This window comes from Podarcis cretensis (genome assembly GCF_951804945.1).
Source record: "Podarcis cretensis genome assembly, chromosome: 12".
In the NCBI taxonomy this organism is placed as follows: Eukaryota; Metazoa; Chordata; class Lepidosauria; order Squamata; family Lacertidae; genus Podarcis; species Podarcis cretensis.
This window is the reverse complement of record NC_137181.1, coordinates 56,609,608-56,637,208: the sequence shown is the minus strand read 5'-3', so window position 1 is coordinate 56,637,208 and position 27,601 is coordinate 56,609,608. Positions and strand designations below refer to the sequence as shown.

The 27,601-nt window shown below is 45.8% G+C and overlaps 1 protein-coding gene across 1 annotated transcript; it reads left to right on the top strand.

The window, feature by feature from the left end:
• Window positions 1–5,495: 5,495 nt before the first annotated feature.
• Window positions 5,496–27,338, top strand: HERPUD2 (HERPUD family member 2). Its single transcript, XM_079947625.1, has 8 exons — window positions 5,496–5,937; window positions 8,623–8,700; window positions 12,459–12,572; window positions 14,169–14,299; window positions 18,966–19,088; window positions 21,216–21,539; window positions 24,471–24,585; window positions 26,472–27,338. The coding sequence occupies exons 1-8, from the start codon at window positions 5,788–5,790 to the stop codon at window positions 26,631–26,633; spliced, it is 1,197 nt and encodes a 398-aa protein (XP_079803751.1). The 5' UTR covers window positions 5,496–5,787; the 3' UTR covers window positions 26,634–27,338.
• Window positions 27,339–27,601: the final 263 nt, after the last annotated feature.

Here is a 27,601-nt window from a genome sequence, read left to right as displayed (position 1 = left end):
GTTTGTATTTAATACATATGAATGTTGCCCTCGTGGCCTGCCCTTCTAACCACAGCTCTTTATTTATCTACAGACTAGATGGAAAATAAGACAAATTCACATTTTTCCCCGGTCTAACCCTGACAGTCTGCCTCATTCCTGATCTCCGGTGGGACTTCATGTTGAAAGAAGAGAGTCGTTTTGGCAGCAAAGCGTATTCAGTGTTAAGTCTATGTACCAAATATAACACACTTTTTGTTCGTCAATTGCTTGTGAGTTGCTTAGTTTTTTTAACTGACTGAGAAGATGCTCTCAGTTGGGATTTTAAAAGGTGTGTGGACGCATGTGGGGCAAGTTGTCTTTTGGCACAACCCTCCAGTCCTCATGGCCAACTGCAACAAAGCCTAAAAATGAACGAGGCCCTGTGGTTCCTTCAAAGATGAATCCATCATTCTGGCATAGTATCAGCTTTCATAGACAAGAGGCCAGGGTGGGGGGAAAGCAGGACGCACTACAATCAGGTGTCACACAATGCCACAAGTCAAAGGGGCAAGACTTACTGCGAAGGGTTGCTATGATCTGAGCTGTTTGGCTTTCACTGACATCGGGTGACTTATTGTTTTATTGCTGACCTGCGCCTCAATCCAGCTCCTGACACCCAGTGAGCTTCATGGCTGAGTCGGGGTTCGAACCCTGCTCTCTCAGGTTCTAATTCAGCACTCAAAGCATTGCACTGCGCTGGCTTCCCCTTGCTAGCTGTCCCTTGCCCTGAAATTCTCCTCCATCAAATTGGCTTTGGCCCTACCAGTGCTTCAGAGATAGAATCACAGAATTGTAGAATTGGAAGGGACCCCAAGGTTCATCCAGTCCAACCCCCCGTTCTCCCGTTCCAGCTTTGGTTCCTGTGTTCCTGCATCCTGCAGTCCCTGGCCTCCATTGGACTTGCTCCCGACTGTGGACTCACCAGCTGGACTGCCACCAGCGCCAGCGCCCATGCCCCGGTCCCGGCGTGTTGGTTCTGTACTCTTGCCACCCACTCCCTGGATCGTGACACCCGACAATGCAGGAATCTCAGCTGAAGCATCCATGACAATGACCTCCAAAGAAGAAGAGTCCACAACCTCCTGTGGGAGACAAATAGCTCTTGCTGTCAGAAAGTTTTTCAGTAATCTCCTTTCTTGTAACTTGAAGCCACTGTTTCAATTCCTACCCTCCAGAGCAGGGGAAAACAAGCTTCCTCTATCTTCCCTGTGACAGCCCTTTAGATATTTGAAGATGGCTAACATATCTCCTCTCAGTCTCCTCTAAACACACCCAGCTCCTTCAAGCGTTCCTCACAAGGCTTGGCTTCCACACTGTTAGCTTCCTTACATATGATGTTTATCTTCTAGGTTTTTTTATTGTGCTGTGCTGAATTCTTTTATTCAGCCTAGGACCCTTGTACCTACGGGACCGCCTCTCCTGGTATGCCCCGCGGAGGACCTTAAGGTCCATAAATAGCAACACCCTAGAGGTCCCGGGCCCTAAGGAAGTCAGATTAGCCTCAACCAGAGCCAGGGCCTTTTCAACTCTGGCTCCGGTCTGGTGGAAGACTCTGTCACATGAGACCCGGGCCCTGCAGGATCTGATTTCTTTCCGCAGGGCCTGTAAGACAGAGTTCTTCCACCTGGCCTTCGGCTTGGAGCCAATTTGATTCCCTCGCCCTCTTTCTTTTTTCCTTTCTCCTCCTGTGATGGAACTCCTATTTGGGGACTTCCCTGGCTTTTTTCTGGCCCACGTAGGACCAGTCTGGATAGTTGGCCTTGGTGAAGATTTGACGTTTTCATCCCCAAAAAGTTTTTGATTTGAGTTTCTACTGAAATGAGGCTACATTTTAATGTTGTATTTTAATCTTGTTTTTAGGTTGTATTTTAATAAATTGTTTTTATACCTGGTGTTAGCCACCCTGAGCCCCTTGGCTGGGGAGGGCGGGATATAAATAAAATTAATATTATTATTTATTCCTATTAACATTTCAACCCCACTTCATCTTTCAAGTAGTTTGAAGTGCATGGCTCTCCCTCTTTTCCTTAAAATTACCCTGAGAGGTGGGAGAGGCTGAGAGAATGAATTGCCCAATGGCACCAAGTCTACTCTTTAAGTTGTAGTCCAGCACGCTATAAAATCTAAGGTCCAGAAATTACTACTTATAATGCTGCGGACCAGAGAGTAAAAGACCCAACTTAAGAGTGGTGGAACAGGGCAGTGGCGTAGCGTGGGTTGTCAGCACCCGGGGCAAGGCAAGTAATTTGCGCCCCCTAACCCTGAGTGAGCCAGGTAGGGGCAGAGAGCTGCGAGTGCGAGCGCCCCCCCAGATGTTGCGCCCGGTGTGGCTGGCCCCCCCTGCACCCCCCACGCTACGCCACTGGAACAGGGTTCAGGAAGTCAGAGGAACATACTGACATAAAGTTGTAAAACCCACCGCCAGCCCCCCACCCTGATTTCAACCCAGGCATGGGGAGCATCTGGTGAAATCAGAGTTCCTAGGGTAGCATATATTCACCATCTTGTTCTACAGATGCATGCAAGCCCTGGTCAGCTCAGTCTGTGCACGGAAACAACATGCAGGGTGGCAAAGACCACACAGGCACAGCAAATACAAGGTTCTATTCTCCAGAAACTACTGTATTATATTCGGTAACAGAGCAGCGAGAGAGATCGGGTGGGATAGAGATGAGTTCTTCTCCATTGCCAGACCTCTGGTTTGGGTGGCTACACATGGATGGATAAAACACTGGCTGCTATTTTTAAGTCGCTGGAAATTCTTTCTTCCCCACATCCTGGCAGCACATATTTGAAGGGTGTTTATCCTTCAACAACGCACAGCAACAGCACCATCTAGTGACCCTCTCCTTGCCTGTGGTGTGCATTTAAAGATTGCACATGCAGTTCTCCTGGCCTGGTGTCATCAGACTAAGGCTCAAGTTATTTACTAGGTCACCTGAATGCTGCTTCTTGTGTGTCATCATTGAAGGCATCACACAGGTCACAATTAACTGGACTGTCTTGGGAACCAAACAGGCTCAGGAAACCAGCAATCCATGTGCATTTAGACTAGGCAGGTCGCAATATAGCTTTATTGCCTCCCCTTCTCGCAGCAGGAGACAGGCAGGGCCAAGAGAGAGACTTGCGCAGGGCTTCTTCCTTGAGCAAGAAATTGAACCCGGGTGCCTCTGGCCCCGAGCCAACACACCAGCCTGGGGAATACATTGGCTCAATAGCTGGTCTTAAACTGAGGTAAGCTTGGACTACTGCAATGCAATCTATGTGGGGCTACCTTTGAAGGTGACTTAGAAACTGCAACTAATCCAGAATGCGACAGCTAGACTGGTGACTGGGAGCGGCCGCCGAGACCACATAACACCGGTCTTGAAAGACCTACATTGGCTCCCGGTACATTTTCAAGCACAATTCAAAGTGCTGGTGTTGACCTTTAAAGCCCTAAACAGCCTCGACCCAGTATACCTGAAGGAGCATCTCCACCCCCCATTGTTCTGCCTGGACACTGAGGCCCAGCTCCGAGGGCCTTCTGGCTGTTCCCTCCCTGTGAGAAGCCAACCAGGCAGAGGGCCTTCTCGGTGGTGGTGCCTGCCCTGTGGAATGCCCTCCCTTCAGATGTCAAGGAAATAAACAACTATCTGATTTTTAGAAGGAAGCCCTGTATCGGGAAATTTTAAATGTGTGATGTTTTATATTTTTCATGTTCTGTAAGCCACCCAGAGTGGCTGGGGAAACCCAGCCAGATGGGCAGGGTGGAAATAATAAAATTATTAATTAGTACACACAGCCCATCTGTCATGGATGCTTTAGCTGAGATTCCTGCACTGCAGGGGGTTGGACTAGATGACCGTGCGGTCCCTTACAGCTCTATGATTCTACAATAATAATGGTAAACAGAAAATGGAAGCTGCAGATAAGATCACAAACATAAGGAGAGCTCTGTTAGGATTCCATGGTGGTAATAAGGGGGGATACTTTTTGTCCCAGAAGGCGGCATTCAGTGATACTGAACCTCTAAACTCGATAGACTCAGCTCTAACGGCTCCTTGCCACTGACCTTCCCCCCTCCTATTTCACGACTATGGCCAATTCTCTTTTAGAGACATGTCACCGATTGTTCATCACCGCATCTTGTGGCAGTGAGTTCCGCGAACGAGTTACGGTTGAGGCAGAGATCAGTAATCTAAGGCAACCTTTCAAAAAGTGTTGGGCACGCGGGGGTGGGGAAACAATCGGGTTGCTTTTGGTTTTTATTATTGTGCATTTTGTGTTTTTATGTTGTGACCACCCTGAGACCCGCGGGTATAGGGCGGCATACAAATTTAATAATGATGACGGTAAAGTCAAACCATACGCGCCCACACAGCCACCAGAACTGCGCACCACCTCAGTATGCAGATATTATATTTTACCCATCATTTTAAATCCAGGCGCGTGTGCCAAGAGATGTATGCGTGTCTTTTCTCGGTGCCCGCCCCCCGGCCTGGGCGTTTCCCGAAAGCTCTCCCGGAGACGCAGCTCCTTCCCTTCTTCCCAGCGCCAAGAAGCTTCCCCAGCCGGATTTCTGCCTGCGAGGCTGCCCTGGAAAGGCCACCGCGGAGGGCGTGCCCAAAACAAAGCTTTATTTAATTGGCCAATTGGTGTTAAAGAAAGATAGAACGTTTTTTATGTATGCGACAACGGCAGCAAGAATACTTATTGCAAAGTACTGGAAGACACAAGATTTGCCCACCTTGGAAGAATGGCAGATGCAAGTAATAGACTACATGGAATTGGCAGAAATGACTGGCAGAATCTGAGACCAGGGGAGAAGAAGCGGTGGAAGAGGACTGGAAGAAGTTTAAGACTTATCTGCAGAAATACTGCAAAGTTTATGAATTCTAAAATGATGTTGGATATAAAAATAATATGGCATTAGTGATACAGTGTTAAAAAGTATGCAAAAACGTAATAGAAAAAGGGCGAAAGATTAAAGTTATATTATGTCAAAAGTAAACAATATGTTAAAGGTGTTTAAACATAAGGAGGAAAGATCGGAGACATAATAGAAGTGATTTTAATAATTAGAAACGAGTTTTGAAAGAGGGTAAGGATTTGCTGTATCTGATTGGACAAAGAGGAACACAAAAAAGGGAGGCGTTGAGGAAGTCAAGAAAGTAAATTTTGTAAACATGAATTTAAAAATTGGAGTTTTTACTTTTTTTTGTTGTTTTGATGTATGTCTGTGATTGGTTGTGTTGTTGTGTATTGCTTTGACCTTTCTTCTTTTTTTCTGTAAAAGTAAATAAATATATTTAAAAAGACAAAAAACAAAGCTTTATTTTTTTTTTGGGGGGGGGTGTCGGCCTGCCTGCCTGCCTGCCTCCCTCTTGGTCTGTAACCCCCCCCGTTCTTCCCCGCCTCCTCGCACACGCTCAGTCTGTTCCGGGCGCCGCCTCGCAGCGCCCCCGCGCAAGGAGGAGCCGCTGCCGCCGCGCAAGGGCGCTCTCCCGGCGGCGAGGGGCGGTTGGTGGTTGTTTCCTCGGCCTCCATTTTAGGCGTCGCTGCAAGGCCCCGGGCGGCGACGAGGGAGGCTCCCCGGGCGACGTGGAGGCCCCGGCGGCGGCGGGCCTTGTTGTGACGCCGCGTCTCCCCGGCGAGGCTTGGGCCGGGTCTGGGCGGCGACGGAGATGGGCGCACGGGGCCTCGGGGCCGGCACTCGCGCACCGCTCGGGCGCCGCTCTTCCTCCTGAGCCTCGCTTCTCGCCTGCCTGCCTCGCCGCCGCCCCCATGGAGACCCCCGCGGCGGGGCCGCCCCCCGTCACGCTCATCATCAAAGCCCCCAACCAGAAGTACACCGACCAGACCATCCGCTGCTTCCTCGACTGGACCGTGGGCAGGCTCAAGGGACACCTCTCCAAAGTGTACCCCAGCAAGCCGGTGAGACCCCCAACCATCAGACCTCCCCCCCCAAAAAAAAACAGCAACCCCCCCACCACCCCATGAGCGCAAACAACACTCTTTCCCCCCAGGCGGCTCCTCCTTTCCGGGTCCAAGTTGCCGGCCTTTCGAAATACTGTTTTCCAACCCGGCTGGGGCTGGGTGCCCAAGCTGCGTTTTTACGCAGAGGGAAAGGAGAGCTCCGGTGTCGCGGCTTGGAAATGGAACCTCTCCTCCCTCCTCGGCTTTGTTTTCTGGAGCTGCTGTTTTGTTTTTTTCAAGCAGCTGTGGAAGGCTTTTGTCTCCCTCCCCACATCGCCTTGTGTGCGTGGAAAGGCATCCCTTTCTCTGTTATGGGCATAGTAAAGGAGGAGGAGGAAAAGGGGAAAGCCCCGGGGTGCGCTGCTGGGCAGCACAGCCGCTTGCCGTCTGTCCCTAAGTTGTAATTCTGCTTTTCTACACAGAGTGGGAGAGACACTGTCTCCTGGGCGTTGGCACCCTGGCCAACAAGCCGGGCTGTCTCCTGCTCTCTTGCAGTGCTGAAAAACCCCACTACTCCAAAATACGCTTCAATAAGCTAGCAAGATTCCCTTCTTGGCCTGGCATCCCCTACACAGCCACTAGTTGCTGGCCCTTCTTGGAATCTTTCTGAGACCAAATGGTCACCCTCGATCAGGTGGCACTCAAGCATCCTCCGCCCTTGCCTGTCCTTTTTCTTCAGTACCGAAGTGACAGGTTTTTAAGTTATTCCTGAAAGTTCCTGCCTTGATTTGGCATCCTCCGAGCAGCAGTGATCTCTCCACAGCTTCCCTTCCCTTCCCTTCCCACCATCTTTCCTATAGAAACATATTTCAGCAAACAATACATACAGCGAAGGTCGCTTTGCATATTGTTTAGGTGTATTTTAAAGAAGCTTTAAGCTGGACACCTAAAAATGTAAAGTGGTGAATGCAATAAATGTATGTTTGTGTATGTGTGCTGTATAGGCTTTCTCAGCAGGAAGCTGAGATTGGTTGCACCTCTAGCTGAATGTATAGTTAGGTTTTTCCTTGCATAATGCACAAACTGTACAAAATGGCCCAGAAATGCCTGCATATTCGTGTCCTTACACTTTTGGGTTAACTGGGCAAGAGATTAGCCAAGACTGGTGATCTCCCTCTGAGTGTTACATGCTATGATGCATCCTGCTTCTTGGGGGAAAATGAAGGGCAAACTTTGAAGATTCCAAGGACAACTTGAAAAATAAGACAAAAGCAGGAAAAGTGTGCTAAAGGGGAGGGGGAAACGAAAGCTTTTTAGAACCCCAGGGATTCCTGTTGGCCAAAGTCCAGGCAAATTATCCATATTCTGGCTTCATTCATTGACTAAAAGCACTGACAGATAGGAGCAGACAGGCCAGCTCCTTTCATAGAAATTTCTTCAATGGATGTCTGCACATTTTGCTTCATAACTTTCTTTCCAGATGGGCTTAAAAAATAAAATGAAATGAAAGCTCTGAATCTGCTTGCCAGGTATCGAAGCAGTAGGTCTTGCTCCAATGTAAGTGTGCGTGGCATTGCAACCTTCATTTTCTTATCCAGGATCTGCCCACCCCACTCTTTGCACCAGGATCTGTTAATCTGTGCAATTGCAGGCAATATTTCCTTCCAGTGGCAACCTCCTGTTTCTTATGACATAGGGCGAGCTTTTCAGGGACTTGCAGTGGAGGGAACATGTGTGTAACTGGATCCTAACCCTGATGTGCATTACTGAAGAGTAAATCCATATAAAACAACTTAAATATCCCTCTTTCGGAAATACTCCTTGATACAAGGGTCACTGCTACACTGCTCTGTCATCACCTTTTTGGGTGGAAATCAGGGTGTCTTCAATCTAATTGACTTCAATCTATTTTATAGCAAAAGTATCAACAGATGCAGTCATAGAAAAGCTCATATTCATAGAAAGCATTCATAACTGCTACATCAGTTAGAAGTACTGCTGTGGAAGCGTACTGTATTTTTCCGTGTATAACACGCCCCCATGTATAACACAACTCCTATTTTGGGGACTCCAAATAAAGAAATCCCCCATATGCACTATCGGTGTATAAGACGACCCCCAATTTTAAACTTGAAAAAATATAGTCTTATACATGGAAAAATACGGTAAGTGTATTTTCAACTGTGTGGGAAAACTGTAGGACACAACTTCCCTTTGTAACCTCACTGTGTTAGTGATCTCAATCTTAGCCACAAATCTCATGTTCAAGGGAAGCTGCATTTATATTTATATTTAAAATGTTGCTCCAAGTGATACCGTTAAATTTAGCAACAGCCAACACTTTAAAATGACAACATTTTAACCAAAGTACGTTTGTTATTGTTCCTTGACCTCAGGTTTTATTGGTGATGCGTTTGATAAAGGGAAGGAGAAGCTATTTTGAGAAGTATAGGACATTAAGTATTCACATGCATTTGACTTTAAAGATTAGTTTGAGGAAATGTGCTATGACAAAAGGTGAAAGTGTGCTTAGTTCTGTATAACATGTGGAAACTGGAATTCTAAAAATAAGTTATGTGCATCTCAAATGTTAACCATCAGCAACAAGAATTTAAGATAAGTCTTCATATACGATTGTTTCCACCTCTAAAGCAGTACGGTTGGGGGGGAAAATAAGAATTCTTCATTTGTCCCATCTCTTAGTCTACGAAGGATCAGAGACTGGTGTATTCTGGCAGGTTGCTTCCTGATCACCTTCAGCTGAAAGATATTCTCAGAAAAGTAAGCTTTACTTTCACAACTTGCATTTATGTACAATCGCTACTTGTAAAAATAAAACAAATGCTGTACAAAATTCTGTTAAATTGCGTAGTGACTACTGCTGTGGGCGAGAGATGCAATTCAAATATTGTACAATTGCATGTAGGAAAGTGGGGGCAACATGATTTGATTAGCTAACTACATAAGCAAAATAATTACTGCAGTATATATTTTAGTTTATTACACTGATATTAGTCGCCGGCTACTGAGATTGCAGGTAAAGGACGCAATGTCCTAACTGGTATACAGGTATTCATGCTGAGGATTTAAAGGTAAGATTTTGCTGTCCCACTGTCTTTGCAATATTTCTGGATACGTGTCTTGAAGTTCAACGTGCACACGACACATCACTATTACTACTAAGATTTATATCCTCCAAAGCAGTCCCAATTTAAATGCTGTCATTCTGCAGCTGTGAAATGAATATGCTAAAGCTACTTTTCCAGGTTCTATCTGATACAGTATGAAAATACTGAAAGGTGTCAGCATAGAGATGCTCAGATTTGTGCAGGTAGCAATTAGTACACACACTCTAGATGAAAAAGTCAAAATATTGTGGATAAATAAGTGAAAATCTCCAAGGTGACTCATTGCTTAAAAAGGAAGCTTGGGCGTGTGTTGAGGCCCATAATAATGACGAGGTAGGAAAAACTAGCTTGATACTTAGGTGGATTTACTTAAAATTCCAAGAGGATGCAAGAATATCTTGACCTCCCCTTTTTGCATTAAATCCCTTCTGATTTAACTCTTAATTGAATAAAAATTGGAACATATTGCAAGACGCAGGTGTGACTTGCTAGAATAAAACTCAAGCTCTTTTTATTTGCTTTCTTATGAATCCAAGTAATTTGCTGTACTATCTGATGACTGTGATTCAGGTACTTACACACCTGCAGGCTCTCTGTTGGCACCTTTGGCCCAGCGATGAGCACATGAGGCAATTTTCATTTCCATACCTGATCCACAGTGGAGTCCTTGTTTATGAACCTGGAGTTACTTAACGATACGAATAATATTTCACATTTATGCAGGACGCTTTGAGTTTTCAAAGCATTTCACATACATTGGTCGTCCATACAATATCTGTGTAAGAAAGGTATAACCTCTGGTTCACATGTGGTGGACATACAAGAAAATTAAGGAATTTAAAAATGTAATCTATGATGAGCTTTAAAAAATTATAAAGGTATTTTTTACAAAAAAGCCGGAGGCTTTTCTCCTAGGGGTACTTGGCCCAGACATGCCAAAAATTGCAAGAGAAATAGTCTTGTACGCCATTGTAGCAGCAAGAATACTAATCGCAATGAATTGGAAAGGAGAGAAACCCCCAAGAAGGCTGGAGTGGCAAAGTAAATGGATGGAGTTTGCCAGATGGGCAAAAATGACAGAAAAACTGAGAGGCAAAACTGAACAAATATTTATTTGGAAATGGGACATGTATAAAAAGTATCTTAAAGATTACTGTAATAATATAAAGTCAGTGGCAGGACTTGAATGACTTCTGTGTTATGATGGACAATTATAAGATAGTATATTATTGATGATTAAAAGGAAAATGGAGATTAAATAAAATAAGCAGTAAATACATGATGGGGTGGTGGGAAATTGTTAGGAAGGCAAGAAGAATGTACAGTGAGCAAATATTGTTATTTTCTTTTTGTAATTTTGTTTTGACCACATATACATTTGTTTGTTATGACCTTTTAACCTTAATAAAGCATTAAAAAATGGGGGGACGACCCCAGAACCCTCTGGTTCATTATAATAAAGGTAAAGGTAAAGTTACCCCTGCCCGTACGGGCCAGTCTTGACAGACTCTGGGGTTGTGCGCCCATCTCACTTAAGAGGCCAGGGGCCAGCGCTGTCCGGAGACACTTCCGGGTCACGTGGCCAGCGTGACATCGCTGCTCTGGCCAGAGCCAGAGCCAGAGCCGCACACGGAAACGCCGTTTACCTTTCCGCTGGTAAGCGGTCCCTATTTATCTACTTGCACCCGGAGGTGCTTTCGAACTGCTAGGTTGGCAGGCGCTGGGACCGAGCAGCGGGAGCGCACCCCGCCGCAGGGATTCGAACCGCCGACCTTTCGATCGGCAAGCCCTAGGCGCTGAGGCTTTAACCCACAGCGCCACCTGCATTCATTATAATAGTTTGTAATAAATCAGTATGGGACACGGGTGGCGCTGTGGGCTATACCACAGAGCCTATGGCTTGCCGATCGGAAGGTCAGCTATTCATATCCCTGCTCCTGCCAACCTAGCAGTTCAAAAGCATGTCAAAGTGCAAGTAGATAAATAGGTAGTGCTCCGGCAGGAAAGTAAACGGCGTTTCCGTGCGCTGCTCTGGTTCGCCAGAAGCGGCTCAGTTGTGCTGGCCACATGACCCGGAAGCTGTACACCGGCTCCCTCAGCCGATAAAGCGAGATGAGCACCGCAACCCCAGAGTCGTCCGTGACTGGACCTAACGGTCAGGGCCCCTTTATAAATCAGTGCCTATAGGAGAAAAATACATTTGTCTCTCAAAGACAGTGTGTTTAAACTGTTGTTTCTGAATCACTAGCCTTCCTTGGAAACTAACAGTTTTCTTGATGAGAAGATTGGTAATAGGATCTTCTGCTAAAATTCAGGGGAGCGTTGACCATGTTCTACGCGCACTCTCAATTTGTGGTTAATAAGTTTTCACAATTTTCGTGCGCAGGTGTACCCTGGAGCACATTTCTCCTGAAATGTACAGGGAGTCTGTTGCACACATTCAGAAGTTTGATCACAGACTAATCAATATTGATTGAGCTCAGGGATTCCCTGTAGATAGAAGGTTTGAATTCCACTGCAGGATGAGTTGCCATAAGCTTTGTGACTTGCAAAGGTTTGCTCTCTGGGAGCTTTTTAGCTGGAATTCCTGTAGAATAGACAGACGTGCCTCTAAATGCAGGTATTGATTCTGACAGAACAGCTCGGATGAGTAATTGCTTTGGCCATTGATTTTGAAAATGCAACTTATCTATAGTTTGATAAATAAGCTTTTCTTTGGTGAAATGATTCACCCGTCTGTCACCAGAGGAAGGGCAGATTTTTTTTGGGGGGGGGGGAGTTCATCAGTTTTAATTAGAAAATTGGATTTTGAACGGAAGGACTAGCTATGGTAAAAAGTGCAACTCTGGTTCTCCTCCTTTGTGTACATTTTTAAGAACAAAAATCTTAGTATAAGATGGGTCAGCAACCTAAGGCCCATGGGCCACAAGCAGCCCATGGGAGTCATTTAACAGGCCCATGGACCCCCACTGCCCACTCGGTTGGCTCCCATGAGCCGTGCTAAACTGCCACAGAGCAAAGCAGGGACCGCCTTCTGTGACGATGGCCGGCTTCCCATTGGCTGCAGGAAGCTCCTGCAGCCAATGGGAAACTACGACGCCTCTTCCGTCCTGGAAGGAACGCCAGAAATAGTGTTTGCGCATGCATGTGTGTGCACACACACTCTGGCCCCCTGCGGCGTCTGCAGGACCATGAACCAGCCCAAGCCGCAAAAACTTTGCCGACCCCTGGTATAAGACTTCTCTAATACATATTTTTCCAATAAATATTCTGAAATATATTTTATTCTTCAAGTAACAGTGTAAAATATTTACTTGCCTCTGAACCGTTCAGCTGTAATGTGTATATACCAAAATTGTATTTAAAAATTGCCTATTTTTTCTGCTAAAACTGCTCACTTTTTTATTTTAGCAAGATGAGTATCATATGGTTCATCTAGTATGTTCTTCACGGACACCCCCAAATTCTCCAAAGCCTGATACCCTTAGGGAAAACAATGGATCGTCAGCACCTAGCAACAGCTCGGTGAGTTGGCTTTGTGTAAGGTGCAATCATTAAAGCTCTGTCAACAATGCTCTTTTACTATAATAAATCCAGACAGGAATATGATGACAGCATGGCAGTGTTTCAGCTTGCAGCTGTTTCAAAATTTTTTTAAAGTATCAAAGTGCTTGACTTTGTTCCCAAGAGGAAACAGGTCCTGGGGTGTATAATGGAACTGCAAAATCCCTAGACTACTCAAATTGTTGAAAAACTTGCTATTTTTCATGCTGCTGTGTTTGGGGATCCTAGGTGTACTGACATTGCCATGTCTACTCCCCTCCCCCCCCAAAAATAATTAGTGTGTAATTGTGATATTTTCACTCAGAATAGGAATACAGACCTACTTTGCAGAATGCTATTTCTTCCCCCCCCCCCCCGCAAGTCATTGTGATCTTTCCCCCTTGATAGAAAGAACTGCTTTACACATGATGTTTTTCCCACGTGAGGAAAATTTTCATTTTTAAAAAAATAGGTTGCCCCTAACTAAGGACGCAGGTGGCGCTGTGGGTTAAAGCCTCAGCGCCTAGGGCTTGCCGATCGAAAGGTCGGCGGTTCGAATCCCTGCGGCGGGGTGCGCTCCCGCTGCTCGGTCCCAGCGCCTGCCAACCTAGCAGTTCGAAAGCACCTCCGGGTGCAAGTAGATAAATAGGGACCGCTTACCAGCGGGAAGGTAAACGGCGTTTCTGTGTGCGGCTCTGGCTCGCCAGAGCAGCGATGTCACGCTGGCCACGTGACCCGGAAGTGTCTCCGGACAGCGCTGGCCCCTGGCCTCTTGAGTGAGATGGGCGCACAACCCCAGAGTCTGTCAAGACTGGCCCGTATGGGCAGGGGTACCTTTACCTTTACTTTAACTAAGGAAGCAGGCTTAGGATTCTTATTTACTCAAGAGTCTTAAAGAAAAACAGCAACAAGAAGTCACAGAGAATAATTGTGAACCTAATGGTTCAGGGAAAGTGTATTGACTTCAGGTGTGAGAAGTTCTGGGCACCACAGTTCAAGAAGGACACTGACAAACTGGAACGTGTCCAGAGGAGGGCAACCAAAATGGTCAAAGGCCTGGAAACGATGCCTTATGAGGAACGGCTTAAGGGAGCTGGGCATGTTTAGCCTGGAGAAGAGGAGGTTAAGGGGTGATATGATAGCCATGTTCAAATATATAAAAGGATGTCGCATAGAGGAGGGAGAAAGGTTGTTTTCTGCTGCTCCAGAGAAGCGGACACGGAGCAATGGCTCCAAACTACAAGAAAGAAGATTCCACCTAAACATTAGGAAGAACTTCCTGACAGTAAGAGCTGTTCGACAGTGGAATTTGCTGCCAAGGAGTGTGGTGGAGTCTCCTTCTTTGGAGGTCTTTAAGCAGAGGCTTGACAACCATATGTCAGGAGTGCTCTGATGGTGTTTCTTGCTTGGCAGGGGGTTGGACTCGATGGCCCTTGTGGTCTCTTACAACTCTATGATTCTAGGTATGCAATGTGAAATACTCGTTTTTGCAAAGTTTGGGGGACAAACTATTCAGCATAAAACAGAATCCTTTCTACATCTGATGGAAATTATCGTTTGCATTTTTTTTACAAAAAGAGTTCAGAACATTCAGGATCGACGACTCCTTCGCCATCTCAAGAATCTTCACATACCGATGGTGTAAGACATCGCAATCTGGCACAGAGCAATCCTGTTCAGAGCCACCCGTTCCCTTATATAATGCAAGGGTAAGTGAAATGCTGAAGGGCTTTTTGCAAGAGCTTTGTTCAAACATTCTGACTCCAGCTAGAGAAGCTGAGGCTGTTGAACAGATTCTTGGGCTGGAGTATTGTATACGGGGGTTTGAGAGAGCTGTTGCTGTTACTGATATTGTTGTTGTATCTTTAGTTTTAGATCTTATGATTTATGTGGAAATTGTTTCCATAAGGTTGTGTGCTTTTTGATGTGTTTTATTTATTGTTTATGACTTCTGTTATGTTTGTAATCACGTAAATTTTGTCATGTTGTAAGACACGCTGAGCATAGTTTCAACTACGGAAAGGCGGCATACAAATCAAATGATGATGTGATGATTCATTTCTTGCAAGGTACTGTAATAACAGGGACGCGGGTGGCGCTGTGGGTTAAACCACAGAGACTAGGACTTGCCGATCAGAAGGTCGGCGGTTCGAATCCCTCGACGGGGTGAGCTCCCGTTGCTCGGTCCTGCTCCTGCCAACCTAGCAGTTCGAAAGCACCAAGTGCAGGTAGATAAATAGGTACTGCTCCGGCGGGAAGGTAAATGGCGTTTCCGTGTGCTGCTCTGGTTCGCCAGAAGCGGCTTAGTCATGCTGGCCACATGACCCAGAAGCTGTACGCCGGCTCCCTTGGCCACTAAAGTGAGATGAGCGCCGCAACCCCAGAGTCAGTCACGACTGGACCTAATGGTCAGGGGTCCCTTTACCTTTACCTTTACTGTAATAACAATACTGTATTGCAAGATTACGTTTGGCTGAAATGTTAAAAGTCCTGTGTATTTCTCCTTGCAAAACAAACAAGCTTCCATTTATTGTATTTGTTTAGTGAATTTATTTCGTAAAATTTATACGCCGCTCGGTGGTAGAAATAAACACCAGCGCAGTTTACAAAACAGGTAATCAGTATACCTAAGGGCTCTTACAAAATTTCTGTGCATGAATAACTTGTATTTCCCCACCACCAAGTGTAGAACGCTTAACTTTTAAGTTTGCTAATGATGCTGTTCGTCATTGCTGTGTTGAGCAATTTTCTAAGCATCTGGTGCTTTTATCAGCGCTTTCATAAGCATCTGATAGGGCTTTCCTTCAAGATTTAACTTGCATAGCAGTTTATGGAATACACCTGCAAGTGCCGTACATCAAAAGAAGATGCCTTCAGTGATTATTTTTTCACTTGTTCTGTTCTAGGCTGACTAAAGTGAAGGACAAAAAATGTGCTCACTTCTTAGAGAGGGAAACTGGTCAGGGTCACAACTGAGGTTATTCACTTTTCCCAGCTTCCGTCGTTCATTAAAATAATAATTCAAGGCAACTCTTTTTGTTCCTGGATCATTTTTACTCCCAAAGAGTTAAAAATCAATTTGGGGGAGGGATTAGTGGGTGACACATTGTTTTTTGAGAAAAAATAGTGTTGAAGATAGTTGGCAGCTGTATCTGCAGATGCAGTTATGTTTACTGTGGCCTCCTAGCTCATGCTAACATTTCTCCATGTGATAATGAAACTTATTTGTGAACACTTAGAGAAACTAAATAGGTTTCACTTTCATGTGTGAACTGCAGGATTGATAAAAAAGCAGACTGTCTCAAAAATAAGCTGGTTTGAAATGAAATCTGAATTTGATACAGGTGTGTTAAAATATATAGACATACTTTAAACCAGATCCCTTCTATCAGTTGTGTTTAGGCTGTTGTCCTGTTCCCAGTTACCTGGAAGTAAGCCATATTAAAGGGACGCGGGTGGCGCTGTGGGTTAAACAACCAAGCCTAGGACTTGCTGATCAGAAGGTCGGCAGTTCGAATCCCCGCAATGGGGTGAGCTCCTGTTGCTCGGTCCCTGCTCCTGTCAACCTAGCAGTTCGAAAGCATGTCAAGGTTCCAGTAGATAAATAGGTACCGCTCCGGCGGGAAGGTAAATAGCGTTTCCGTGCACTGCTCTGGTTCGCCAGAAGCGGCTTAAGTCATGCTGGCCACATGACCCGGAAGTTGTACGCCGGCTCCCTCGGCCAATAAAGCGAGATGAGCGCCGCAACCCCAGAGTCGTCCACGACTGGACCTAATGGTCAGGGGTCCCTTTACCTTTACCTAAGTCATATTAAACTCCATGGAAATCACTTCTGAGTCGCTATATAGGATTGCACTGTTATCCTGCTTTTTTGTTTAAATGAAAGGTAAAAAATACCCGAACATTATAAATGTGAAAAAATGGATTAATTTACTTCCGTACAAATTATGACCACTTAGGTAAAAGTACCCCTGCCTGTACGGGCCAGTCGTGTCCGACTCTAGGGTTGTGCGCCCATCTCACTTAAGAGGCTGGGGGCCAGCGCTGTCCGGAGACACTTCCGGGTCACGTGGCCAGCGTGATGAAGCTGCTCTGGCGAGCCGGCACCAGCGCAGCACACGGAAACGCCGTTTACCTTCCCGCCAGAGCGGTACCTATTTATCTACTTGCACTTAGGGGTGCTTTTGAACTGCTAGGTGGGCAGGAGCTGGGAGCGAAAGACGGGAGCTCACCCCGCCGCGGGGATTCGAACCGCCGACCATGCGATCGGCAAGCCCTAGGCGCTGAGCTTTTACCCACAGCGCCACCCGCGTCCCTATGACTACTTAGACTATACCAAACAGATAAACTTCTTTTGCATCTCATTGCTGGGGCATTTCTATCTAGTAACTGCCAGTTGCTTCTGGAAAATTCTAGGCATATAGGCCTCCTATAGGTGATGTTGAAAAGTGCCCTTGCAAATAAAAACCCTTAATTTCATAACAACTTTCCTGTCTCTCAAAAGGCTGTAAACATCTGAAGCCTAGAGGTTTGAGTTTATTCAACTCTGGTTGCAAACCAGTATGTTTTATCTTGTTCTGAAACAAGATGCAAAACTGATTGCTTGATTAAAATCTATCTACTCTGGTGAACTCTACCTGTAGTGTATTAAATTCCCAAATTCACACATAAATGTGTATTGAAACCCAAAAAATCTACTCTTTTGCACTCTTGTTGCCTAATACTGATAGCTTCCTTAAATGTTTTTGTTAGGAAACAGTCAAAGTATTCTTCGCAAGCAGAAATATTTTAAGTAGAGGCACATGTGGCATAATGGAATCAGATTATTCTCCCAACAGTTTTATATTGTATTGTACATCAGAACTTCTAGTATTCTCCCCACTTCTCCCATCTCCTTAGTCTTGAAAGTATATTGTGAATTAGCAAGGTCTCCTGTGGCATCTTGCAGCCAATTTTCTTTCTAAGATAGGAATTGTTGTCTGATGCAATACAGTTGCATCAACTGCTAACACTGTAAATACTTGTTGCCCTTAAAGATAAGATGGGGCATTTCTGTTCTTTAAGATTCTCTTTAATGCACGTGAGCGGCTGACGGTTTTATATCATGCCAGCTTCTTCTAAAATCACGTTAGTACTTGACCCTGCTAACTGAGCACTCTGCTCTGCAAATGCTGTAGTTGTAACATGTTATCACACATTTGGTGTGAAGTAGCACACAGCGCTTGTTCCTAAATATTATATGAGTATATTTCCTCTACTGTAAAGTGTTATGTCCTGATAAATGATACCAAAGTGTGATCTTCTACTTTAATGGAAAATGACAGTGAAAATCACTCTGTCTGTCTGTCTGTCCGTCTGTTTCTCTCTCTCTCTCTCTCTCTCTCTCTCTCTCTCTCACACACACACACACACAGACACAGACACAGACACAGACACAGACACAGACACAGACACAGACACAGACACAGACACAGACACAGACACAGACAAAACCTAGGTAAAAGGTAAAGGTACCCCTGCCCGTACGGGCCAGTCTTGACAGACTCTGGGGTTGTGCGCCCATCTCACTTAAGAGGCCAGGGGCCAGCGCTGTCCGGAGACACTTCCGGGTCACGTGGCCAGCGTGACATCGCTGCTCTGGCCAGAGCCAGAGCCAGAGCCGCACACGGAAACGCCGTTTACCTTCCCGCTGGTAAGCGGTCCCTATTTATCTACTTGCACCCGGAGGTGCTTTCGAACTGCTAGGTTGGCAGGCGCTGGGACCGAGCAGCGGGAGCGCACCCCGCCGCAGGGATTCGAACCGCCGACCTTTCGATCGGCAAGCCCTAGGCGCTGAGGCTTTAACCCACAGCGCCACCTGCGTCCCTAGACAAAACCTGCCAGGGTCTAAATCAGGCTTCCTCAACCTCGGCCCTCCAGATGTTTTGAGACTACAATGCCCATCATCCCTGACCACTGGTCCTGCTAGCTAGGGATCATGGGAGTTGTAGGCCAAAAAACATCTGGAGGGCCGAGGTTGAGGAAGCCTGGTCTAAACTAACAAGGAGGATAACTCTTTTGGTTGTTGCTGATTACACCTTTAGGAGGCCTGCAGTTGGGGGGGGGGGGCTGTGTTGAAATGCTCTTGAATTTCCTGTAGCACTAGATTTTCGCGTGCTTGCAAAATGCTAAATTAAATTTAGTAAGGAAATTAAATTTTAAGGAAAATGTGCACAGGTGAAATCACCCTGTTAACACATAATACCTGATTTAGTGACTTAAAAGCAGACGACTGCCATCTCCTTTTGTCTTTGTGGGGAAACATGTTCTATGTAACTTTGGATATTCCGTTGGTATCGGACAACCTGGCATGTAATTCGCTTTGATTGTCTGCAGCAATGTAGGAAACCAGTTCCCTGGGCAAGGAGTGCCAGCTGCTTTTCCTGTGTACCCTGCTTTCAGCCCACTGCAGATGATTTGGTGGCAGCAGATGTATGCCCGCCAGTATTACATGCAATAGTAAGTACAAATGGTGCGTTCTTTAAATTAGTATTGAGACAGCAGAGTGGCAGTTAAGACATAGAGACGAGACTTTGTTATTCTTGAGTAGGCATTGGGACACCGCCAGGCGAGTATTGTTACCCTCCACTTGCTTGAAGCTGCCCTAGTGCGCCCTCAGAAACACCTTTCAGGTGAGTGCCAACGCTACCTTCCCTGGGCTTTGGTAAACTAAATCTAAAGTGAAAACATATTTTCCTCAAAACATTCACCACAATAATTTCTCCTTTGTGAGAAATGCTTACAAATGCAGCTTTACTTTTGGTTCATGCTTTATATTGGAGAAAAATGAATATAAGTTTGTGGGATGTGATACATAAGTAGCAGTCAAATACAACATTCCTTGTTTTCCTAGAGTGGACATGCAAGGGGATGTTTGGTCCAGCCAGTTGGAACTTCCTGTTTCCTCCTGGGCTGGGAAATACTTCCTTTGCGTGTGATTAGAGGTGGGCGTGACCTTACCTGTACAGGTATCAAAAGGACAAGGCACGCAGCACTCTCTTTGAAATCCTCCGTCGTTGGAGCAACAGCTCTTTTTAGCTAGAGATGCCCCGTTGGCTTTGAGCCGACAGAGGACACTGGGACTATCTCCATATGGCAGGCATGTCCAGAGTCTGTTTCGGGGGCCTAATCCTGCCCGGTGGTCAGTTAATCCTTTGGTCGGCCCTCATGGCCCTTCATTTCATCAAATCTGGCCCTCTTAGAAAAAAGTTTAGACACCACTGCCATATGGGATAGCTCCACATGTATATATTTTGTAACTAAGCCTGCCTTTAGGGGTCCAAATGTGAACTGATGATGTTGTAAGCAAACTTCTTTTACTGACTTTAAATAAGATTGTCATGCGTTCATTCTTCTGAGAGGGATAAAAGGGGACTTACCAAGAACATATAATTCAGTATTGAATTGTATGATAGTGAGAGGCTTAAACAAGCCTGCAACCAGCTACCCACTATGTGTTAAAAGGGGAATGCACTCAAAAGGGACTTGCCAGGGACTTGTTAGCGCAAGTTAGGAAGGATATTAATAAACAATATACCCTCTCCTGCCTCCCTGAACATTCCCACAAAGTTGATTTGTATTATTGTTTCATGTATTATTGTTTCATGATGAAGAGCATTCTTAGGACCTTGCCTTCAGGATGGGTTCTGCCGGAAAGTGACAGGCCACCATGCCAAGCCACAGCTCCGTGTTGGCCTAGACTGTGCCTTGGCCAAAGGCCTGGTGGAACAGCTCTGTCTTGCAGGCCCTGCAGAAAGATGTCAAGTCCCGCAGGGCCCTAGTCTCTTGTGGCAGAGTGTTCCACCAGATCGGGGCCACGGCCGAAAAAGCCCTGGCTCTGGTGGAGGCCAGCCTAACCTCCCTGTGGCCAGGGATCTCCAACATGTTTTTATTTGAAGACCGTAAGGTCCTCCGTGGTGTGTACCAGGAGAGAGGTCACGTAGGTACGAGGGTCCTAGGCCGTATAGGGCTTTAAAGGTTAAAACGAGCCCCTTAAACCTGATCCTGTACTCCACCAGGAGCCAGTGCAGCTGGTATAGCACGAGTGAATGTTATCCCCGTAAGGAGTCTCGCCGCGGCAATCTGCACCCGCTGGAGTTTCTGGGTCAGTCTCAGGGGCAGCCCCACATAGACTGAGTTACAATAATCAAGTCTGGAGGTGACCATCGCGTGGATCACAATGGCTTGGTCAGGCCTCTCCTTGTCATTGCATGTCAAAGTGCAAGTAGATAAATAGGTACTGCTCTGGCGGGAAGGTAAACGGCATTTCCATGCGCTGCTCTGGTTCGCCAGAAGCGGCTTAGTCCTGCTGGCCACATGACCCAGAAGCTGTATGCCGGCTCCCTTGGCCAGTAAAGTGAGATGAGCGCCGCAACCCCAGAGTCATCCGCAACTGGACCTAATGGTCAGGGGTCCCTTTACCTTTAAATTGCTTTATGAATTCACCACGGTGGGCAGTATTGAAGGGGAAGTATAACCTGTGCCAGGCTATGAACACGTTTGCCCCGGGTAGTTCAGCTGACGATTGTGAAGAATGTGAATGCATAGATACCTAACGAAGCTTGTTCCTTTTACACCCCTCAACAGTCAAGCTGCAGTTTCAGCCCAGGCAACGCCCAGCACGGAATCAGACAGCCCCCCCGTTCCGCAGCCCCCCAACTCTGAGCGTGCTCCTGCCAATGAGCCCCCAGCAGCACCCAATGTAGCCCCACAGGAGAACAGGCCTGTCAATCAGAATGTGCAGATGAATGCTCAAGGCGGCCCAGTGATGAACGAGGAGGACTTCAACCGAGACTGGCTCGACTGGATGTATACCTTTTCCAGAGCAGCCATCCTACTTAGCATTGTCTACTTCTATTCGTCCTTCAGTCGGTTTGTGATGGTGATGGGAGCCATGCTGCTGGTTTACTTGTGAGTAAATGCTGCTGATTGATACACAGCACTTTGGTCTGAATACAGAGCACTCCCCCAAGTACAGCATTTCGACAGTCAATGCAGATCAGTACAGTGGTACCTCGGTTTTCGAACTTGATCCGTTCCGGAAGTCCGTTCTTAAACTGAAACTGTTCTTAAACCAAGGTGCGCTTTCCCTAATGAGGCCTCCTACCGCCGGTGCCCTTCCACCGTTCAGCTGCTGTTCTTAGATTGAGGTAAAGTTCACAAACCGGGACACTACTTCCGGTTTTGCGGAGTTCGTTCATAAACAGGACTGTTCGTAAGCCGAGGTATCACTGTATTGGTTTCCCTGTACTGTGTAGTGGGAGTTTGCCCAAGGGAGATGGTGACTTGCCCAGTCCATTCATGGCCAAAGTGAGATCTGAACAAGGGGCTTGCCAATCCCTATTGCTTTCCTCTGCTCCACCCCAAGTTTGACCATTAGCATAATCCATGTAAATAATGGTCAAGGGTTTTCTTGTCAGCTACGTGATCAGAATCTGAACTTTAAAGTTTGGCTGATGGAAAACTAATCATTTTAGAAGTTCATTTCTGTTAGTACAGTGGACGCTCGGGTTGCGAACGTGATCCATGTGGGAAGCACGTTTGCAACCCGCAGCGTCCGCAACCTGCAGCGCCGCATCTGCGCATGCGCGGGTCACAATTTGGCGCTTCTGCGCAAGCACAAAGGGCGATTTAGTGCTTCTGTGCATGTGCAAGCGCCGAAACCTGGAAGTAACCCATTCTGGTACTTCCGAGTTTGGCGCGGTGCGCAACCCGAAATCACCCAACCCAAAGCGTCTGTAACCCGAGGTATGACTGTATTTAAAATGTGTTAAAAACAAAATTAATTTAAAAATTGTACTTTTAGATAAATACTTAGCATGTGATATCTGTATGTTGTATGAGCTTGCCATTCTAATTTCCAAATAACACCTCTAACAACGTGGAATCTTACTGGTTTCCGTCAGGAGGCTGAGGCATGTAATAGGAACTGAATTTTCTTATATTGTTTTCAAAGACCTATTTGAAACAGATGAAACAGCACATATAGTATCAGTGACTGAGCATCTTAAAGACGAAGCTTTTATTAATGCAAACTGAAGGGAGAATGAATCTGAGTATTTCGAGCATTGCTTTCTGTGAACAGGGGCAGTCTTCTAGAGCAACACAAATCAGTTGGGCAGGCACCCTGTTCATATGCATCTGAAGTTGTGTAGTGTGCACAATGGGGAGTAGAATTTAATCCTGATTTTGATAAACCAATATATCATGGCTTGAGGATGTGTGCATTGGGTTCTAACAATGCAGTCCGTTAAGCTCACACACAGTATGTGGGCATGTGGTGGGTTATTTATACTCGGAGAAAACAGGTTTGTGATCTCCATGTGTACCCTCTGCATTGGATCAAGAATATATGAGCAGGCTTTCAGTTACAATCAGAGTTGATAGTGGCACTATTAATGTTTGGTTACTGTCAGGGAACTGCCATCAGTGCAGGAGGGAGAGAGCAAAAGCCAGATGAATTATAGAGAGCCTCCAGGGATCGTGGGAAGTAACTCCTCTTCAACGGAAGAGAATAAACGCGGCTCCAGTGGAGAGGAGGTGCAGGAGTCGGAAGTGGCGAGGCGGTCCCAGGACTCCTTGCCTGGGAGAAGCGGGGAGGGAAGGGATCCTCCTCTGTCAGGGAACTGCCATCAGAGCCAGAGGCGGAGGGAAGGCTCCAGAGGGATGCCGGAGAGGGTCCCAGTAGGGAGAGAGGCAGCCCATCTGCTGGGGAAGGAAATCAGCGTAGCACCAGTGGAGAAGGGGGGCAGATGGGGGAAGCGGAGAGAAGGCTCCAGGACTCCTCGCTGGAGACCAGCGGGGAGAGCACGGGTCCTCTGCTGCCCACACCCTCCCTGCGCAGAAGACTTCCGCGCAGGAAGAGTAGGAGGAGACTGGGCGTCAAAGAACTTCTTTGCTGGAAGAAGTTCAAGAAACGGCCACTGACGGATTCTGCCAGCGATTGAGACAGCCACAAGGTGAAGGGCTGTCCAGACAGAAAGGGTTCACTCAGGTAACCCAGGCAGGTGTGGCGCCAACTTACGCACGAGCAACCCCCCTAGAACCATTACATCCGCTGCCCACGCCCTCTTTGCGCAGAAAGCATTCGCGCAGAGAGGGGAGGCGCAGACTGGGCGTCAAGGAGCTGCTTTGTTGGGAAAGTTTAAGAACCACCTACCCACGGATTCTGCCAGCGATTGAGTCAGCCACGGGAGAGTGGCACTCCGGACAGATAAAGTTTATTTTGGCAGCTAAGCCAAGTCTTCACAACCAAGTAGGGAGATATTTGCCTGCTTGCTCCCGAGCAACCCCTTGGAAACTTAACAGTTACGTTTGCCATGGTTGCCGTGTGCTCATCTGAATGAAAGTCGAAAATACCAGTGCATCTACATTCTGTCCTACGAATTAACTTGAACCATATTTTACAGAAGCAACATCTGCTGCTATGTTTCATATTCATTAATAAGCTTAAACCATTTTTAAGGGCAGAGACGGAGCCTTAATTGCTCTACTGTCTATCATGATGTGCAGAGCTTTTCTGTAAAACCAGCTTTTCTGTAAATAATTTACTTTGCCAATAACAAGAATATCCGAATGATTTAAACTGAGCCTTTCGTAACTCCTAAAATTTCTGCAAGCTTGCCTAGGTCATGCAGTTCCACGTGTGGTTAAATAGGGACCTCTCTTCCTATTTTTAGTGACTATTGCCATCTGATTTGGTTCCTTCTCTACAAATCAGGTTGAATAATGAGCCTTCCAGTGGAGTGCTATTTCACTGTTCCATTGCCAACATTCTATTTGTTTTCTCAGGTCAGGCAGGTATGATTTCTAGTAACTTTGCACATGTGTATTGTAAAACAGACACCAAGCCGGATGGTTTCCATTCAGGCAAGAGGGACTCCAGCAGCCTCCAGGGAACAATGAAGACCTGAACCACGATGGGCAAAACGTAAATAATGCTGGACTTGAGGAGATGGTAGGTGGATGCACATTCATGTTTACTTCCCAAAAAATAAATAGCTGGAGAGCGGTACTGTTGGCAGTTTTAAGATGTGCTGACAGCTCTTCCATTAAAAGTGAGTTCTTACATTAAGGTAATGAAATTAAATTAAGACTACCATTCCATGTTCAGTTAACCTGGGAGTAAGCTTCTGGGACGCGAGTGGCGCTGTGGGTTAAACCACAGAGCCTAGGACTTGCCAATCAGGAGGTCAGCAGTTCGAATCCCTGCAACAGGGTGAGCTCCTGTAGCTCTATCCCAGCTCCTGCCAACCTAGCAGTTCGAAAGCACGTCAAAAGTGCAAATACAGTGGTGCCCCGCAAGGCGAACGCCTCGCAAGACGGAAAACCCGCTAGACGAAAGGGTTTTCCGTTTTGGAGGCGCTTCGCAAAACGAATTTCCCTATGGGTTTGCTTCGCAAGACGAAATGTCTTGCGAGTTCCTGCGGTTTTCCCCCCCTTTCCCCCCCTTTTCCTAAGCCGCTAAGTCACTTATCAGCTGATCCACTAAAAGCTGCTAAACCGCTAATAGCGCTAATCTGCTAAGCTGTCAATGGGCTTGCTTTGCAAGACAAAAAAACCGCTATACGAAGAGCCTCACAGAACGGATTAATTTCGTCTTGCGAGGCACCACTGTAGATAAATAGGTACCACTCTGTCAGGAAGGTAAACGGCGTTTCTGTGCGCTGCTCTGGTTCGCCAGAAGCGGCTTAGTCCTGCTGGCCACATGACCCGGAACCTGTACGCCGGGCCCTCGGCCAATGAAGTGAGATGAGCGCCGCAATCCCAGAGTCGGCCACGACTGGACCTAATGGTCAGGGGTCCCTTTACCTTTAAGCTTCTTTGAATGGTGGAACTTTCTTAAGGTCTACAGGGCTGTAGGATTAAATGGTTAAATTGCACTTTTCAGATAGATCATGTTGAGTTCTGTCAATTTATCAAATTTTCCCAAATTATTATATCTGGCTACATCATAGGTTTCCTTTTTTTAAAAAAAATATTTTTGCATTTTCTATTTTTCATAAACAAATGAATTAACTACATAAACATATAATCCCCCCATTGTGGATCTTAATGTAATGATTTCCCCCTCTGCATCTGTTTCATAACAATCCAAAGTTCAAATTTTTACTACAAGTTTCCTGTCAATCCTACCAATGTATGTAATTGTTTACAGTAGCTTTTCAAATGAATTATAAACTTTCCCCCTTCTTCCTTAAAGAAAGGCCGCCTCTTCCTGGTTTCTAATTCTTCCTGTCAGCCTTGCCACCTTGCCATAGTTCATCAATTTTGTCTTTTCTCTGGTCAGATTTTCATTTCTGGGCTAACAAGAACCCTACATCCTAGAATTCTGTATATATAACATGATTCCATCACTGCAATTTATATCCCTCTGATTTGAAATGGTTAATGCCCCACGGAGGACCTTAAGGTCCATATATAGCAACACCCTAGTCCCGGGCCCTAAGGAAGTTAGATTAGCTTCAGCCAGGGCCTTTTCAACACTGGCCCCAGCCTGGTGGAACGCTCTGCCTCATGAGACCAGGGCCCTGCGGGATCTGATTTCTTTCCGCAGGGCCTTTAAGACAGAGTTGTTCTGCCTGGCCTTTGGCTTGGAGCCAATTTGATACCCTCCCCCTCTTTCTTTTTCCTTTTCTCCTCCTGTGATGAGGCTGCATTTTAATATTTTAATGTTTCAATATTTTAATGTTGTATTTTAATCTTGTTTTTAAGTTGTACTCATTCAACTTGTTTTTATTCCTGCTTGTTAGCCGCCCTGAGCCCTGCCTTGGCTGGGGAGGGCGGGGTATAAATAAAAATTATTATTATTATTAAACCACTTGGGGAATTTGTTTTGCAAAGGAGCACCTTATGGACGACGGGATTGACGAAGACAGCGGTGAAGATGTCGTTGACGTCAACGCAGAGCACCCGCATCCTGGCTTCATGGCTTCCGCCTGGTCCTTCATCTCCACTTTCTTCACGTCCCTCATCCCCGAAGGGCCTCCACAAGTGGGCAACTAAGCCAAGCAGGAGCCGTCAGTAGCAGAGGAGAGTTACGCTCAAAAGTGGAAGTTGACTCTGGGCAGGGGGTATTTTAAATACAGTGCAATTTCAAGATTTATAATGTAAACTTTCCGATCATGGTGTACAAAAATGTGTATTTTTCTCTCTCTCCGCTTTCTCATGCTTACGGATATTTTAAGCAGAAATGGACTACTAAATGCTTTTTAAAAGATTCTTTATGTAAAGAAGAACAAATGTAAAAAAAAAAAATTAGTCTTCCATGTTTTTTTTTTTTTGTTTCAATTGTGATAACACTGAGGCGAGAAGCTTGTAGTTGGTGTGCGGTGTCATCCCTTTAAAGAGTTGTTAAAACACAAATCTCGGGAGGAACTCTTTGGAAATAAGACCCTTCGCAGTAAAAAAACAGTACCTGTATAGGAATCATTGTGTATGTGGTTTTTAAAATTGCTTAAAGTAAATCTGCACCATAGTTTTGAGTTGGAGGCAACACCGTTTTGCCAGGGGCATGTATTCCCCCCCCCCCCTCACTTCATGCCACAAATGACATAGCAGCTCTTCAAAGGGAACAGACAGTGATCGAGTGCACTACAAACTGTTTAATACATGCTGTACCTTTTTTTAAAAAATACATGTACTGGGAAGCACAGAAACATGTAATTAGTTTTTTAATTAAACAAAAAAGAAAAGCTATGGTGAAAAGAACACACATTATTTTAATTCTTCTGTATTCATCTCCAGCAGGGGTTGCCAACTCCTAAGAGACTGCGATCTACTTACAGAATTAAAATCTGGTGGTGATCTACCCCAGATCAAAGATGTGGAGCTTTTTTTAGGGAGGAAGGAAGTCCCGTTGTTTTTTTTAATCATTTTTATTAAGTTTTCCATTTTAACAATCCAGTCAAATCACATTGAATGTTCCAAATTGTACAAATATATATCAAATAGTCTAAATATTCTGCCTAAGT

What these genes read in the sequence shown, in the direction of transcription:
- HERPUD2 (XM_079947625.1), top strand. Translation starts at nt 5,788, where the DNA reads ATGGAGACCCCCGCGGCGGGGCCGCCCCCCGTCACGCTCATCATCAAA. An exon ending in AAGTGTACCCCAGCAAGCCG is followed by an intron (nt 5,938 to 8,622) that starts GTGAGACCCCCA and finishes CCCATCTCTTAG; the next exon opens with TCTACGAAGGATCAGAGACT. An exon ending in TTCCCTTATATAATGCAAGG is followed by an intron (nt 14,300 to 18,965) that starts GTAAGTGAAATG and finishes GATTGTCTGCAG; the next exon opens with CAATGTAGGAAACCAGTTCC.